The 17,234-nt window shown below is 32.8% G+C and overlaps 1 protein-coding gene across 1 annotated transcript in view; it reads right to left on the bottom strand.

Annotated features, from left to right (window-relative positions):
- Positions 1 to 423: 423 nt before the first annotated feature.
- Positions 424 to 17,234, bottom strand: part of LOC133181666 (cAMP-dependent protein kinase type II regulatory subunit-like) — a 29,493-nt gene continuing 12,682 nt past the window's right edge. The window contains exons 2-3 of the mRNA XM_061316222.1: positions 15,731 to 15,845; positions 424 to 3,014 (exon numbers count right to left, since the gene is read on the bottom strand). Of these exons, the coding sequence (XP_061172206.1) occupies positions 1,292 to 2,401 (1,110 nt within the window). The 5' untranslated portion in view covers positions 2,402 to 3,014; positions 15,731 to 15,845 and the 3' untranslated portion in view covers positions 424 to 1,291. The remainder of the gene's footprint in view (positions 3,015 to 15,730; positions 15,846 to 17,234) is intronic.

A 17,234-nucleotide genomic window follows, 5' to 3' on the forward strand; every position in this document is an offset into this window, starting at 1 on the left:
ATATATACAATGTTTACACATTGTGTTGACGCCCAGCAGTGTTCTAAGCCATCCAGGTGACGCAGTTCCCTGTGCCTTTAAACCAAGCATGTGCTATCGTTTATTGAATCACATGCTACATAGGAACTCGGAGAGGAGGCAGTCCCTTCTTGTGGGCAATTTCTGATTTTCCCACTTTCTCTACGTAAACACTTGTCTGAAATAGTGCTTATTTTGAACAGCTTGAATAACTTTTTTTGGATATAACTTTTTTTTTCAGTTATTCAGTGATATTTTAAAATTCGATAACAGATCGTAGAGAGTTTACTTCAATTAAAATTATGACATAACAAAACAAGGCTACAAGGCTATCAGACTTTGGCTAGCTTTTCTTAGATACAAAATATTCTTCATTGAAGACATACAAATATATCAAGAGATCATAAATTTCCGATTTTTTTAATGTTTGACAGTTATTCAAGATGTTCCACAATGCAACAATATTGATATTTTTACTGATCAAAATATGTAAATATTTCATGCTATAGAAATATTTCAATTACCATATGAATAGTATCACTAAGTATTGTCATACTGGAGTCATTTGATACTAAAATAAATAGCATCCCTTGAGATGTGTATTGTATCCAATAGAAAATATAAAGATCAAATGACAAAATGTCACAAAACACACTGCTGAAAATATACAATTTCCACAGTGACAACAGTTTATTTATTGACAGTTCGACTTCAAATGGTAAACAAAAAATAATTTATTGATATGCAGTTACTCACAAATTCAAATTAATTGTCAATTAATAACACCTTGAAGCACCGTAACGTTGACTGTCGGATGCAATGCATGAATACTTTATAGGGGGAGAAGGAGTAATACAAAATCAATACATACACTACTTCAATTAGGAAGATGATTGGGAAAAAGTTCAATTCCAAGTGCTCTAGCCATTATTATCAAGTACACCACATCGTTTTCCCCAGCTGTTAAAAAAACGAACACTTACGTTGCAGAAATCAAGAATGTCAGCTAGATAGAATACAGGAAGGGTGCAAATCAAAGCTTAACTGGTTATTCTTGATCCCGCTTGATTCAACGTTAGAATAGATTTATAACCTCCGTACATGTTTTCAGCAACATTTTCAATGTCAATTTGAAGAATCAGTGTACATGTACACGGTATTGTGTAGATATCTATAGAGAAGTAATGGTTACTTTGGTGTCTATGAAATTTTCAAAGTTGCTATGATCCATTGTTTCATCATGAATATGAATTTCTCTCATACATTGCACACTTTAAGATGTTTCCGTATAATTCTTATAAATTTCTGAATTTCTTTTCATAATGTCAAGACATGGTCCTAAAAGTCTTTCAAAAGAATCACGTTCTAAAAATGCAACTTTTACTTTACCTATGGCGTATACATTGGCTGATCTTGGTTTGTTTTCTATAAGAGCAAGTTCTCCGAAGTACTTTCCGGCGCCATGGCGCCCTACTTCCTCTTCCCCTCCATCTGGATGATTTATAGTAACTCTGATCATCCCTGATTCCACGAAATACATACCATCCGCTTCATCACCTTGAGCTATGATTGTTTCTCCGTCTGAATAATTTCTGGTCACCAATGCGTCTGCAAGATTCATTCGTTCATACGGTTCTAAGGATTTCAGCATTGTGACATTTTCTAGAAGTTCTTCATACATTTTTCTCTTTTTGAATGCACTTCGCAATATTATCCTACGGAATGAGTTTCTATCCATGGCCCATAAAACACCATCGGATACGGCTACAATAGACGCAGAACGTGGCATGTTGTACATCAAAGCTAGTTCTCCAAAACTTCCTTTATTGTCAAAACGATGAATTTTTTTCTCTTGACCATTTACATTGACTAAAACATCATAAAGACCATGATCTATGACGTAAAAATTGTCTCCATCATCCCCCTGGTGAATAACATACTCACCGGGTTTTACCGACTTCTCAAACATGGCGTCGATGACATCTTGCATCTGTTCTGGCTCTAAACATCTGAAAAGAAGAATGCCACACACAGCCTCTGTCAGGCGTTCTCGTTGTTCGTCCGTTTTTGGATAAATAACCTTATCCTCATCATCGTCATCCGCTTCCGGGTCGTACCTTTCGGCGGACACCGACTGACGCCTGGCATAACGATTATACTTCCTAGTTTTAGGTTTAAACTGTTCCTTATCTGGTTCCCCTGCCCCTTCGTCGTCTTCGTCCACAATCACATACATTGGAATAGATTTCGGTTTCCTGGTTTCTTTAACCTTGGAGAAATAATCCACTGCAAAATCGTAGAGATCGTTTGGCTTATCACGCAAGACAGCCACAGTAAAATCACGCAGGAGATCTCCTAACCCATCCGGAATTTCTAAACTCATGATATCTGTTTGGCAAGTCTTCTCCAAGTAACACTTTTGCTTTAGTCCAGCCTATTCGGTCATAAATGATAATTTGTAAATTAAACGCACACTGATTTATGGCTCTCCTAAGTGAAGTAAGTACAGGATCGGAAATAATGCCGTAAACTAGCGATCCTTCAATAGAAGACACGGTTTTATCAACAGTGAGCCGATATTCCCAAACAGTGTTAAAATCGATGGATACGTTTAATGAATTCTTTATCTTACATCAGTTCCACAATGTAATGAGACTTTCCATCACAATTGTTACGTATAAAATTTTGTAGTTCCTTTATCATTAAAGATCCCTTTAAAACAAATAAGTAAATTGTACCATTGAGCTTTGTAGACAAAGCATAACTGTTGTGAACAAATCCCTCTTTAATGATTCTGACGGCTTCACGAAAGAAACTAGAATTGCATGGTCACTCGTAAACAGTACGAAAATCCTATTAAACAGGCCAGTCGACAGGAAATGGTTTATCCTGTCTGTTTTACAGGATTAAAATTCAGTTTATTGGAGATGTTGGGTTAAAAAACCTGCTCCAGCAGAGGAATACAGCAAAATTCACTAGCTCGATCCCGGCTTAATCTACAAACACAAATGAAAATGCTCAGTGAATTAAAGTGACGAGGCGCAATTATAACTGATCATCACAGTTGTGTAAACAAACTCCAGGAAGGTTTTAATTAGGGATATTGGAGGAAGCTGTATTAATAATCAATATCTTCATGATCTCCGATCTCCTCATATCACCTCAGCTTGAAATGACAACGGTTACAGACACCGACTGCAGACGAACAACCGGTGTCTCTACCATTTTCCCCCAGACGACAATTTCTATTTCCTCGGAGAGCTCGGATTTTAGGACTCGTTGAATATGATTTTGTTCACTATATGTATTTCATATTTAGTTATATTAGTATACTGATTTTAATCAATTCAGTTATAGCTTTGCAAGAAAATGTTTATTAATTTTTTTTTATTTAAAAAGGTATTTTTTTAAATACATGTACATATGTACGTAAATAGAAACCAATATTACATAAGTGGCTACAAATTAAAGTAAAAAGTTTTGATCAAAAGAAAATTAAAGTAAGATGTTGGAATGTGTATTGTGCATTCATTTATGATCATTGTTTAGCTATGCTTGGTGAGAAAATAACTCTTTGAACACAAATTTATAGATAGTCAAAAGGATGGCGGGTCTACTGAGTATTCCAGAGGTTGCTGTAAATGTCACATGGGCCCTTTTCTCCACGAAAAACAATTTAATTTTGCACAATTATCATACTCGTTAAAAAGCTTTCTAATCACCCGAAAAGACTATTGGAAACAGTATTGCCAAATTCTGCTAATGTTTGTCGGAAGAAATCATTACTTAAACCCCCTTTTTACTGCTATTTTTAGAGGTACATTTATCAAAATTGGTTATCAGTAGGCAATATTTTATTGAGTTTTGAATAGTTTTTACAATAAAGCGATGCATATTTTTTTGCTGTTATTAATGATGTTGAAATCTTCCATTTCAACCAAAACAAACAAAAATAACAATACATTATACATACTGTCAAATTGTTCGTTCAACTTTAAAAGTTTAATATGTATTCTGCATGATATGCAGTCATTTTTAACAAAAAAAGCAACAACAAAAAAAAAAAAAAACAAAAACAAAAAAACAAACAAACAAAAAACAAAACCAAAAAACAAACGAACAAACAAACAAACAAAAGTTTAATATGTATTCTGCAAATTTGTAAATGTATTGTAGGGTCGTATATGTAATGATCATAGTTTATAGTTCCCATTAACATGAAAGCTGAAAAAAAATTAATTAGAATTAATTTCGTATGTAGAATAATTTTTTTTCAACCTATTTTCTACAAAATGTTAAATGGAAATGAAAGATATTGTGTGTTAACTTTCTTCAGCGGATGCATATACATGTATTTCATTTTTAATGTACACTTCTGAGTAAATTGGCTGGCATAGAAGTGGAACATTTTTTTTTCATACAAAATCATTGCGCGGTTTTTGCGTGATGGCCTTAGGAATTCAACTCCCAAAAAGGAATTAGGTTTAGAAATTTTGTTAACTATAATGTCGTTATTTAAATATTTCGGATGCCCGTGTCTTCTTCAGCTTGTATCCAGTCTGTCATTCAGGAGTCACGATTAATCAGTCATACGGATATTAACAATCTACTAAGGAGTTTTCTGCAGTGTATCTTGTACAAATGTCTAAGATCTAATGAAAATTCCGATATTAAATTGTCATCTGATTCTAAAATCAGGTGCTGCAACGTGCTGCAAGGTTTTTGTTGACGTGAACAATTTTTCAGAAAAGGAGTTAATGAAGTTCGAATAGAAAAATCTTTCTTTGGTTTAATGATTTTTTCTTTAAAAAGAAAATTATTGTTGATTTTCTCTTGATCTTTTCTCGCAGACAACTGAAAATCATGCAGTTATAAAACTATTGACGTCATGCAGTTTCTGCAATTTTTTTCTGGGGATGAAATCGCAATATTGCAAATTAATATACCTTGAGGTCATATTTTCTTTATTATCCTTCAAGCGTCAATGACTTAGACCAAGGAAGAAAAATCTACGTCAGTGATTTTTAACGTTAATTTCAGTTTTTAAACTGTGTACAGAATACATGTTATTACGGGATTAAAAAGAGAGATCACATGAATAAAATGGAGGGATAGGTGAAATATTTCAGATCATTTCCTATAGTATACATAAAAGAATTTTTTATGGTTTCAGGCAAATATATATATATATATATATATATATATATATATATATATATATATATATATATATATATATATATATATATATATATATAATGTTAATGATAATGTTATGAGTTTCTGAGGTTATATAACATCCTGCAGAAAGCTTCACCACCTGTCACGATCAGAAATCAGCAATCACAGTAAAAACAAAATGGTAGTTTCAAGGCTAGGGTTTGTAGACTTTTTAGCCTTTGTCACTTATATATTGTTTTTGATGACGTGAGTTCCATTCCCCATGTAAAGTTGCCTAAACTTTACAGCTTCAGCATCTTATAATTATAGGCTAAATGTATTAACACTATCAGGCATACAATAAATGCATGTAACTGTGAGGGGAGATTACAACGAACATATGGGGATGGCAAAACGCTAAGGATGTAAAAAAAAAAAAGTGAACCGAGTACTTAGAATACATATAGTAAATAGTATACTATATTTTGAACTATGACTGAACAGCAAAAATAACAGAATATGCAATCTTTGTGAATTATAGGGGACATAGAAGATGAATTCCATTTAATTCTAAAATTACGTACATTACGACAAAAATTCATAAAAAGATGCTACTCTCGAAGACCAAGTGTCTTCAAATTGGTACAAAGACTTAGTATGCAGAATGTTTAAAGAATTATGTAATTTAGGAAAATTCTGGTACGTAGCTAGAACATTATAAGCAATCTATTAATTCAGTTACTGAAACTATCATTATGTGTTATACAAAATATATGTTTGATGGCAGTTTTACCATTATATATACCATATATTGTTTGTAAATACTGTGTATGAGATGTATGTCTCTCGAGTCTAACATATTGTCTCTTGACTCTATTAAACTGATTGGTCAGGTGACAACTCTGTGCTTCTGGCATATGATCGTAACTTAATGGGGATTATAAAACACTGCACAGTTTACAGCTTGTTAATGCTATAATTAAACTTTAAGTCCTTAAAAGTCCTTAAAAGACATGTTTAAAAACGAAGAATTTTAACAAAACAGTAAAATTGATTATGAATGATATCCGACTTCACTCTGAAGGATAATATTGGTGAACATTTATTCTGACATTAAAGAATGTCACCGTCATCGTAAAAGCTATTAGCTGTCGAATGCTCAGCAGTATATGTCATATTGGGAAAATATCTTTAACCGATGACACGAAAGCTTTCGTAGCCTGCGATATTGTTAAATATTTAAACACATGGCTTACATGAAAACGGTGCCGAGAAAAAACAGTACAAGCCAACTGCTGCTTTATTTGCCTATGCGATATCAGGTAACCAGAATTACATGCTACATTATGTTAGGACTAAGCTAAGCACAATTTAGATAGAGATACCTGGCGCTGTCACAATATCAGGTAATGAAAATCAGTAACTTCCGGTGGACTCAGAGTACGTGGGAAAATTATTTGAATTATATATGTAATTGTTCAATTTTATTTTGACTTCATATTTCGCAAGTTTGATAGAATTTCGATTCGATATACGGAGATTATCAAAGATTTTCATCGTGCAGTATAGAAATCTGATTATGACAAAAAAAATGAAATTTGACGTCAAGGCGGACTTGCATAAAATTTGTGTAGCACCAGGGAGAACTGTCCAGACCAAGGACCTGCAGGTGAAGGGAACATATCTAGGGCTTAGTTCATTATTAAGACTTTTTCCTGACAAATTATTCAACCAGGGTGAAAGCAAAGGAGCCGGACGACCATTAATTATCACAGCCTAAATAACGTCCTATTTAAGTTGCTAGTCAAACTGTAAATGACGTTCATGGCAATTTGACATGAGGTACCTACACGCATTAATTTTTTATTGAAGAGCTTAAGAAAAGAGTCATTTTAATTTCTAGAATGTTTTTTAGTGATTACAGAAAAAGAAGTTTACGTTTTCCGATCGTTTCAATGTGAGAAAGAAAGATCTATTACTGAAGTGACGTTATTTTAAATGACGTTGAATATAGAATCTCTGCGGACTGCTCCAGATGCAAGTTTTAAATTTCATCGGGACTTATCTAATATTTACTAGAAAATTTGCACATTTCTTTTATTTGTTCTTGATAAATTGATCTTTTCTTTTATGAAGTTAAAGTAAATGTCTCAATAATTTCCGAATAGCCCTCCTAAGCTTTACCCATATTTAGAAACAAATTATAAATCAACTATGTTATTGTAGCAAAACAAAATAAGTGAACGTATGAAACAATTCGTGTAAATTTATTCCCTAATGCACAGTTTTCACTGAAATTTTGCACAAATTCACCATAAAAGTGTATTATTTAAAGTACAACTTTATGCTGAAAAGTTCATGAGAAACACGAATCCTTCATTATTCTTTTTAAGGTACGTAGGGAAGAGAAAGTGTTACAGAATTATATCTGTTACATACGTTGATGTGAAAATAAAGATCAATACAGAAATGCATTAATTATTTTTTTCCATACAAACCAGCAGTGTAATTTTAGCATTAATCCCTGACATGGCGAGTGAAGGAGTCTTCATTAAAATTCAGAGTATTTGTGCAGATACAAACTGCCAGTTCTACCTTGTAAGCTATCAGATTATCTGGTTAGCATCTCCAGTCTCTTCCATCTTTAAAGCATCGTCCATTTCAGTGAGGTTGGACATTAATATATTCAATCAATTCATTTCGCTGAATAAGCAGGAATTATTCCTGTAAGCTCTTCACCTCTTGATGGCATGATCTTTTTTTTATATTTACATGTTTAACTATCTTCGTTAACTTCCAAAATCATGGAATTATCGATTCAGACTGTTTTGTCAGTTATGCTTTTAATTGAATGGCAAGGGCGACTGGTTTCTTCTAAGTATGTCCTTTTTAAACAATAAAGCCGCAAGTTATCACTTGAAATATGCATTAACTGTCTCTAATAGCATTGGCAGGGAAAGCCCAGCTCCATAGTAGTATCGCCGTCTCCTATCGCTTGGACAGGCATCTTGTTTTCAAGCACAATGCCAAGAGATAGAGCGTGATTACTTTACGATAGAAGTTATGTTTCCAATTATAGAGTCCCTCTCTCTCCTCTCGTGAAGAGCCTTTCTCTTGAACCACCTCACCGATCGTCCTTAATTTCTGGCAGGAAGTGGAAATTAAATTCCCTGGAAAACACTCCTATGACACATCAATAATTATTAGGAGCTTTGTAATGACATCTTCAAGAAATCGCGGATATTGCTTTACAAGGAAATATCGATGTGATATTGTACTAGGACATCATAATTGACTTAAAATCAAAGGCGTCTATGATTTATTAACGAAATGGTGGTCCCTACAAGTACACGCATTATCGTAACCTGTTATTATTTCCAATGGAAAAGAGGGTGTCGTAACATTTTTAACATTTCAAAATTGTCAGAATTCAAACACATCTACAACTAAAAATGACAACGTATTATTACAGAAACTAAGCACATTCAGGGTTATATACATGTATCAATGCTGTATTCATATTTAACGATAATACTTTGTCTAAAAGATTTAAACATAAGGCTCGGAGTTAAATCTCAATATTACCGAAAAGACGCATTTGATTTAGATGAAATGTCTAAACTTCAATGTTAAGAGTTTGCATTAGAACGATATAATAGATTAGGTAACAGAATCAATACGACTCAAAGTAAGTTGATTTTTGTTTTTAAATTCATATGAATATTGTATTATGTCCTCATGATAGACTTAATTAAGGACTCTTGTCACGTCCTCAATCAATATTTAAAATGGCATGTTTTTCTACTTCTGTAAAGTTCTGAATTAAATAAAGATATGCTACAATGTACATGTATTTCACAGAGATGTTATTGATGAGAAAACAAAGAATAAAAAAAAATTCGATCGATTTTTTTTTTCTCATAAAATGAAAATTACTAGAAAATGTACTAGATGAAAAGATTGGCTAATTTCAAGAAATCAAATTTATATTTTCCTTAAAACATCCCCAACAAAACTTTAGTATAGTTAAAACTAAACCTATAGCTAAAACTTTGAGACTTTGATTTACTATGAAACTTTAGAACTTCTTTGAAGATTTAGAGCCTTAAAATACATACCAATGATATAACGTTTTTAAATAATACGTAAATAACTAAATATACATGTAATATTTTCTTTTGATAGAAGAAAAATGCTTGTGGGAATTTAAAAATAAATAAATATAACGATCTGAAATTCATAGTAAAACTACTTTGATTAACTATAGTAAAAACTCTGAATAACTAGTGAAAACTTTGATACTATAGTAAACTATAGTTAACTATAGTTTACTATAGTAGTTTTTTATCTATATTATATAAGATCTAATAGATCTATAAGGGAAATAAAATTGCACTTAAACACATGGTGGCTTCCTGGTAAAGAAAAATTTTTTTGAAATGACCTTGAAATTCTACAAGCAATGAAGACATTAGGGCTCATTTTTAAATTAATGTTTGAAATTGGGCACAGAAAAAGATTTGGTTGGTCCATAGCTAGGGCTATTTTATGTATAAATAAACCTGTATTTGTTATATACTGTACAAAAGTAGATATCCCTTTGGCAAGTGAGTGGCAGTATGGATTCTTGGTGTTCAATACAATTGTATTTTCTGCAGATTCATGAGTTTCACAAAGTAAATAAACAGTTTATTTAGGTATAAACTTACTCAGTAGTAGAAGTGTGTTTTAAAGGCATAAACAAAACAATGTCACGATTACATAAATATCATAAAATAAACAAACGAACTGTGTATTGCAACCAGCTTGTGAATACTATATAAAACTTTTTTTAATCGTAGATAATGTGACGAAATTCTGCCATTGAAACATTTGTTATATTGTAAATTTTGAATTTATCGGGTGGCAGTAAATATAAAATTTACATGACACATTTATTTAACTATAATAGTGTGCTATTTTGTTAAATTATTAAATTCTGGCCTATTGGTATTAATTTCTACTAGTGTACTCCTTTAGATATATTATAGAAATTACTAAATTCTCATGTCTAATTGTGAAGTTAAAGTTCCGGATAACGTTTTGATGACGTTTTTTGGTGTTTTTGAGACTGTGAATTCATCAGGGTTCGTCCATCAGTGCACATTTTTCGCTCATTCTTGATTACAGTATAATAGCATTCGCTGGATTTTCTCATGAATGAAAAGTTCATCCAAAAACTTGATGACTTTTTGATGGCTAATCATCCGTACTCTTTATACCATCTTCTCCTTTCATCAATGAGTGTCTAACAGACTATATTTACATTACGCAATTCTGACAGTATGGTTTTCAACAAGTCATATTTCTTGCAAAGTGAAAGAACCCTTTTACTACATCTAACGTGAGAACCGAAGGCCAAGTGATACCAGTAATATCAGACGGATTGACTTTTTAAGAATTTGACTAGGTAACTAACAGAAACTACTCTATGTCGTAGAAATGATTCTATATTAAGTGAAAGCGTTCAAAGACTTTATGCAATATCATTCTCAACAACATCCTCAGAACATCAGGGTTCCTGAGTCTACTTGTGGTCATTGTACCCCTGAAATACCTGATTCTTTTTTCGGACCAGCATTTTTCATTGAGAAGCACCAATCAAATTAGGGCTTTCATAAGTTGAAATAAAATATAAATAGTAAAGGAAGCAGTTGGCACATCAATGTACTGTATAACAAGTTGTTTGTCACCAAAAGGCTTATTGCTATTGATCGAAAGATAAGAAAAACAATCAGGATATGCAATCCCTCGAAAGACGTCGTTGCAGCCAGTTTATAAGTAGAGGTTCAGGGGCCACATCGCTCACTTGAGCACTTTGGCTAGGAAAAAAAAACAAAAAAATCAGTTCACTCTTGAAAGGTTTAAATATAAATGTGGTTCCGGAGAGGGGGTATAATTTGAACTAACTTAAATCTACACTTCCTAAGGATGCTTTTGAATTAATATGACACAGAATGGCTTTGCTGTTCTTAAGAAGAAAATTGTTATTGATATATCCTTTATATTCCTTTGTATAACTATGATTCCCTGTTATGGCCCCTCTATTCTCCTGGGAGTCATGATTTGAACAAATTTAATCTACATTACCTGAGGATGTTTTAATATTATTATGATCAATCATGGCTTTGCTACTTGAGAACTTGAGAAGATTTTTAAATTTTTCCCTGTGTATTCCCATGTAAAACTTTGATCATCCACTGTGGCCCCACCCTTCCCCGGGGTCATGATTTGAACTTAATTAAATCTACACTACCTGAGGATGCTTCCATATAAATATGACCAATCATGGCTTTGCTGTTTTTGAGAAGATTTTTTTCCTGTGTATTCTTAGGTAAAACTTTGATCATCCATTGTGGCCCAGCCTACCCCCGGGGTCATGATTTGAACAAAATTAAAACTTCACTACCTGAGGATACTTCCATATAAATATGGCCAATCATGACTTTGCTGTTCTTAAGAAGAAAATTTTCAAAGTTTTTTTCCTTGGTATTCTATTCCTATGGCCCCTTCCTACACCCGGGGTCATGATTTAAGCAAACTTGAATCTACACTACCTCACAATGATTCCACATAAGTTAATATTTTCAAGTACAGTGGTTCTTGAGAGGAAGATTTTTTCACGAATTCATAATTATCTCCCCTTGGAAGAAGGCTTGGCTCTTCATTTGAACAAACTTGTATCCACTTTACCTAAGGATACTTTGTGGCGAGTTTGGTTGAAATTGGCCCAGTGATTCTTGGGAAGAAGATGAAAATGTGAAAAGTTTACGACAACGCCTACGACGACAACGAAGACAGACAACGAACAAATTTCGATTAGAAAAGCTCACTTGAGCCTTCGGCTCAGGTGAGCTAAAAATGAATGTAGTTTTCAGGGGTCCCACGGCCACGAGTGAACTCGGGATCCCTGATGTTATAAGAATGTTTCAATAAATTTTTTGGATCTTTGTTTTCTCTCTTTTATTTATTTATTTTTTACATTTTTATTTTTTGTTTCGGGGCTGCTGTTTATCAATGTCTTTTGTCAACCGAACGAAATGAGGTGCAACTTATTAGTTGTTACTGTTCCACCTAAAATTTTGTCTGCAGATAGCTTAGTCAATCTTAATAGAAAAAAACTTTACAGAAATGATAATCGTCAAGTGGTGCATTTAACATTTAAAATTTTCAAAATGGCAACCTTTGCCATTGAAACAAGTGAAATATGAAAATTAAATCTCATTTCTCTCAGTAACTGGCCAGCCAATGGTTTTTATACATAAAACGATCTTTCCTCGCACCAAGTCAAACTGATTTCTGCCAAAAAAAAAAAAAAATGAAATCGGTACAAATTTTTTCACTGTTGCCATGGCTACAAGAGAAAAATTTCTTTTTAATTTCATACTATTTCAAACTGCTTAGTATTGATGTGTTAGTGTCTCTCAAAGTCTCTGGGGTTTAGAGCAGTATGAGCTGCATTTTTGAGAATTTTATTTTGCTGTTAAAATGTGTTATTATGATAAATTTGTATGTAATTTAAACCTTTTTGATCAATTAGACAGAAATAAAGTATCAAATTGTTTCAGAATAAAGGATTCTATACAATCAAATAAATAGGTCATGTATTGTATATAAGAAATCAACCTTGTTCAGGACGACAATAATGTAATTTTGCTTCAAAAAAGCTTATAAAAAGTTCTTCCGTTGTAAATATGAACAACAGAAGTTTATAAACATTCTTTTTTCTGTCATTGAAATGGATAATTACAATTCTGCAACAAAAATTTCTGACATCAAAGTTGCAGCTCATATTGCTTTAAATTTCCCAAAATAGCTCTCGTTGTTGTGGAAACAAATATGGAAAATTTTCTGAAAATTGAAATTTTGTCAGAACTTCTGAAAATTAGTTGCTTACTCTGCTTTCAACTCCAGTATTACATCCATGGGATCAGTTCGGGATGACAAGTGATATTGCTTGCAATAACAAAATTGTTTTTCTTTTCTTTTTCTCATACTTTTAACTCAAAGAAAACAAACGCGTATATGCAACTATGTATGTCAGACCCGAAGCAACGGTTTCAAAAGTGTAGGGGGAGGGGGCAAACTTCCCAAAAAATTCTGACAAACAAAAAGAAAAAATCTAATTAACTGTCCAAATCCTGGAATTTGCCAGTGCTCGACCTTGCAGCAACAAAAATGTGGGGAGGGGTGCCAACAAGCATCTAAAGAAAAGCAAAATACTATAATCAAAAAGTGGGGGCGGGTCCCTCTGCCCCCCCCCCCCCCCCGCGTTCTACGTGCCTGTATGTTCAATATACTTCTGTATCGTGTAATAAATTTCAACAACACGAGCAACAACATTCTTTTAATTCTTAACAAAGACCAGAGAATAAATCTTTATTTTTTTTAATTATAAAATTGATCGAAATAGACGTCAACACAATACCGTTTCTTACAATAAATGAAAGTCTTGCTAAATCAACATAGATTATCCTGTTCTGCCTAAATTGGCAATTTCAGACTAAATGTAACCAATGTATCATAGGTTACACAGTAAACGGTGTATATTTGCGTGGATGCAATGAGCTAGAAAATACTGCATTATTTACAGCAATGAACTACACGACAATGATCGATTGTTGGAAAAATAATATATGACTACAATCACCAGTTTTAATCAAGAAGTGCATAATCTGTAATTGTGAAAAGAAAAAAAATGGTTTGAACATGAAAGGATTGAGTAAGATTTATAACAACACTTTCATGTTGCATAGCGTGTTTGCCTTTGAAGGTCTCCTTGAAACTGAGAAATTAAGACTTGTTGCTTGTAATCAATAGATATTAACCTTTCAAGACGAAATTGCTGAAGCGCGCACCCAAAACTCAGATGTTAGATTCAGCGTAAAAAGTACTTTATTTATGGAAAAATAACTCACGCCATTTCTTATTTCATTATAGATGAAATTTCCTTAAAGATTTTTCTGTCGCTTTTGAGATTTTGTAAAAGAAATTTGATATTTTTGTAACAGGACGAAATATGCTTACTGCATGTCGTTACCTGCTCAATGAAAACTGGCATGTTCTTGACTAAAATATACGCGATGATCTGCGAATAGGAAAATTAATTATCTGTCTTATTAGAGAAAACTGTATGGTAGCATGCATATAAATCTGTCTCTGTCTTGACAAATTTATCCAATAAGTTCAATTTATTTGTGGAGAAGATGAATGCTTATCCTTATTTTCCTTCTATTGAGGTAAAGTAATTTATGGCTTTCCCGAGTGCTGATTTGGCTAAATAACCCTCAGATTCTATGATAGATATAAACTATATCCGATTTCGGTCAAATACACGGTAATTCTTCATTTAGATACATGGCCTTTTTCTTTATTGGTAACGTACATTAAAACAAGATATCTTTTTTCAAACGAATATTTTTTTTATGAAGATAAATAACCTTGTACATGTATTTTCTCGATTTTCTGACTGGATATCATATAACCATATTACACCTATGCTCAATTATTCAGTATAGGCTGAACAATAGGATTCTTAAAGTTCAGGGGTCACCCATTCACAGTTTTCGAGTTGATTTTACTTATCAGAGTTGTCTTATCAATGGGATGGATTCTTAAATTTATATATATGTAATAACATGAAGTAAATTCCCTCCTTTACAAGCGTGCTGCTACCCTCAAATACTCTCACTTTTCATTTTAAATTCTGTTTGTTCAGATTTAAAACATTTAAACATTGTCAATACTTGTCGCTAGGTGTAGATTGTATTTATAAAAAAGGCACACATCAATGTCCGACAGAAAAGCAATGAACACAAATAAGAATATTGAAATGCAGTTGTCAATACTTAAATAAATATCTGAAAGTTTTGAAACACATTCAAAAATTCGTCGAGATGGCACGCGCCTAAGAAGTGCTATACTTCATATGAAAGACGTTCTGAAATTTTATGCATTTTTAAACATAACTATCATGCAAACTTAACATCCACAACAATAAACGGAGTTTTAACTAAAACAATTTCTGGATAATTCCCTAAAAATTTAAAAAGTCTCGTAAAAACAAATGTTAGTGTATTTAAACATTGAATAAAACGTACAAAGGGGTCCGAACTCTGTATCAAGATCTATACGGTAGGTGCATGCAAAAGTCAGCATAGCGGTATCTCTCATAATGAAGAAATCACCGGTGTTTCCGTGGGTCTTAATAACTCGATGACAATGAATAATTCATATTCATCAGTTGTATGTAAATACAAATGTAAATGGAAGCTTATGAACATTAGAGGGGAAATCCATTTACAAACAAGTCACTGAGGGGGAAAAAATTCTTGGACGTCTGAAAATTATCGATATGATTGATTTTCTCGGAATATATAACTAGTAGTCTTACACTGTGAACACATTTAAACATGTTTATAGTGAGATAGTCTTTTGAATGCACTAACGATTAGCTAATCAGTATCGTTAATTAATGTAATTCAGGAAAAGATTCGTGACCATATAGCCTTACCTCGTGAGAATACATCCAGTCGGAGAGAAGCCTGCAAGGATGAGATTAGCGTCCAAGTTAGCGGCAGATCAAACAGATCCGTTCACGATGACACTTTGTATAAATAAGCAATCACCTGCAAATGGAAAAGAAGAAAAAGCTGCACACTTTATATCTCAGGATCGATCTTTGCTCTCATTTAAAAAGCTGTCTATATCTCTGGCCTGGTCGCCATACTCGCAGAGCATATGTTTCATCTCGGAATTCGTGTAAACTATACGCGTGTTGAAATGTAAACAATCCTTATTAATCGTTCACTTTGTGAATGAAATATGAAAGTCTTTAACTGTTGGTAGAAAGTTAGGGTATATTTCTGGGATGTTATTCTGCTGTTCTTCTCCCTATTATGTTACACATAACACCGCAGATATTTTCGTAAATTTTTGTTCGTTTTGGCAATGCTTATCTGTTTATTAAACTTTCAGTCTTCTTCAAAGGTTTCAAAGTGCCAATATAACTTTTCATGGCTGTTTTCCTTTTTATAAACAACTTCTATTTAATGTCAAAGAGTCAGGGTGACAGAGAAAAAAGAAAAAAAGAAAAAAGAAAGATTTGATTGAATGTCAAAGCGTAGAATGATCACGGTTCTGTGTCATATTATCATTCGAAATTATACATAGAAATTTTCGAACGCGAGCTATTAATTTTTTTTTAATGTTAGATGAAATTGTTAAAAAAGAGCAATGTTTATGCAACAAAATTCATTCAATGTTTTAAATAGCTATACACGTACAATGCTTTGTCAAAAAAATCTTTTCAGTAAAGGAATGCCATCGAAAAAAAACATCCTTAACTTTAAAAAAAATGCTCTTTAGAAGTGCAGTTAGTCCGTTTCAGAAAAAACAATCCATCATTAGGATATTTGTTTCAGCTTCATTATATTTCCATCAATATCCTAACGCAAACATCAAAGAGCTGAAAGTCGGTGATGTTTAATCAGGATTGTCCGTTGTGAAATAAATGAAACAGTTACAAAATGCGACAGTGCTCTTTTTTCTCTTTGATATCAATTTAGATGAACAGATGCTTTATATCAATTTTGAGCTTGTAAAAATATAAACACACATGCTAACCAATCTGTTTTGACATATTCCTCCAAAGTCTGAAGCTGAATCGATCAAACTAAGTAGAAAATCTCATCAAAGTTGTCGCTTTGGCGAATTCTATATCTTAAAATAATGCTTCAATATAAAATACGAAAAATGGTTCATTTAATCGTGTGACCGTTTTTAACACGTCACTAGAAGCCTTTGTGAACATGACTTGAACATACATTTGCATGTATATTTTGCTGGAACAATGTATTTGTATTAAAAACACATATAAACATGTTTCGCAGTCACATTAATACATGTACATATGTTGTAACGAGTTTGTCAGCGAAAGGTTTTATGACATGTCAGACGTTGCAATATTCGATCTTTTCCATTTGTATTGTTTAATTTTCCATTTATGCTGTATATTT

This window comes from Saccostrea echinata, unplaced genomic scaffold (genome assembly GCF_033153115.1).
Source record: "Saccostrea echinata isolate AGI-Se365-2 ecotype Australia unplaced genomic scaffold, CSIRO_AGI_Sech_v1 ptg000009l, whole genome shotgun sequence".
NCBI classification, from domain to species: Eukaryota; Metazoa; Mollusca; class Bivalvia; order Ostreida; family Ostreidae; genus Saccostrea; species Saccostrea echinata.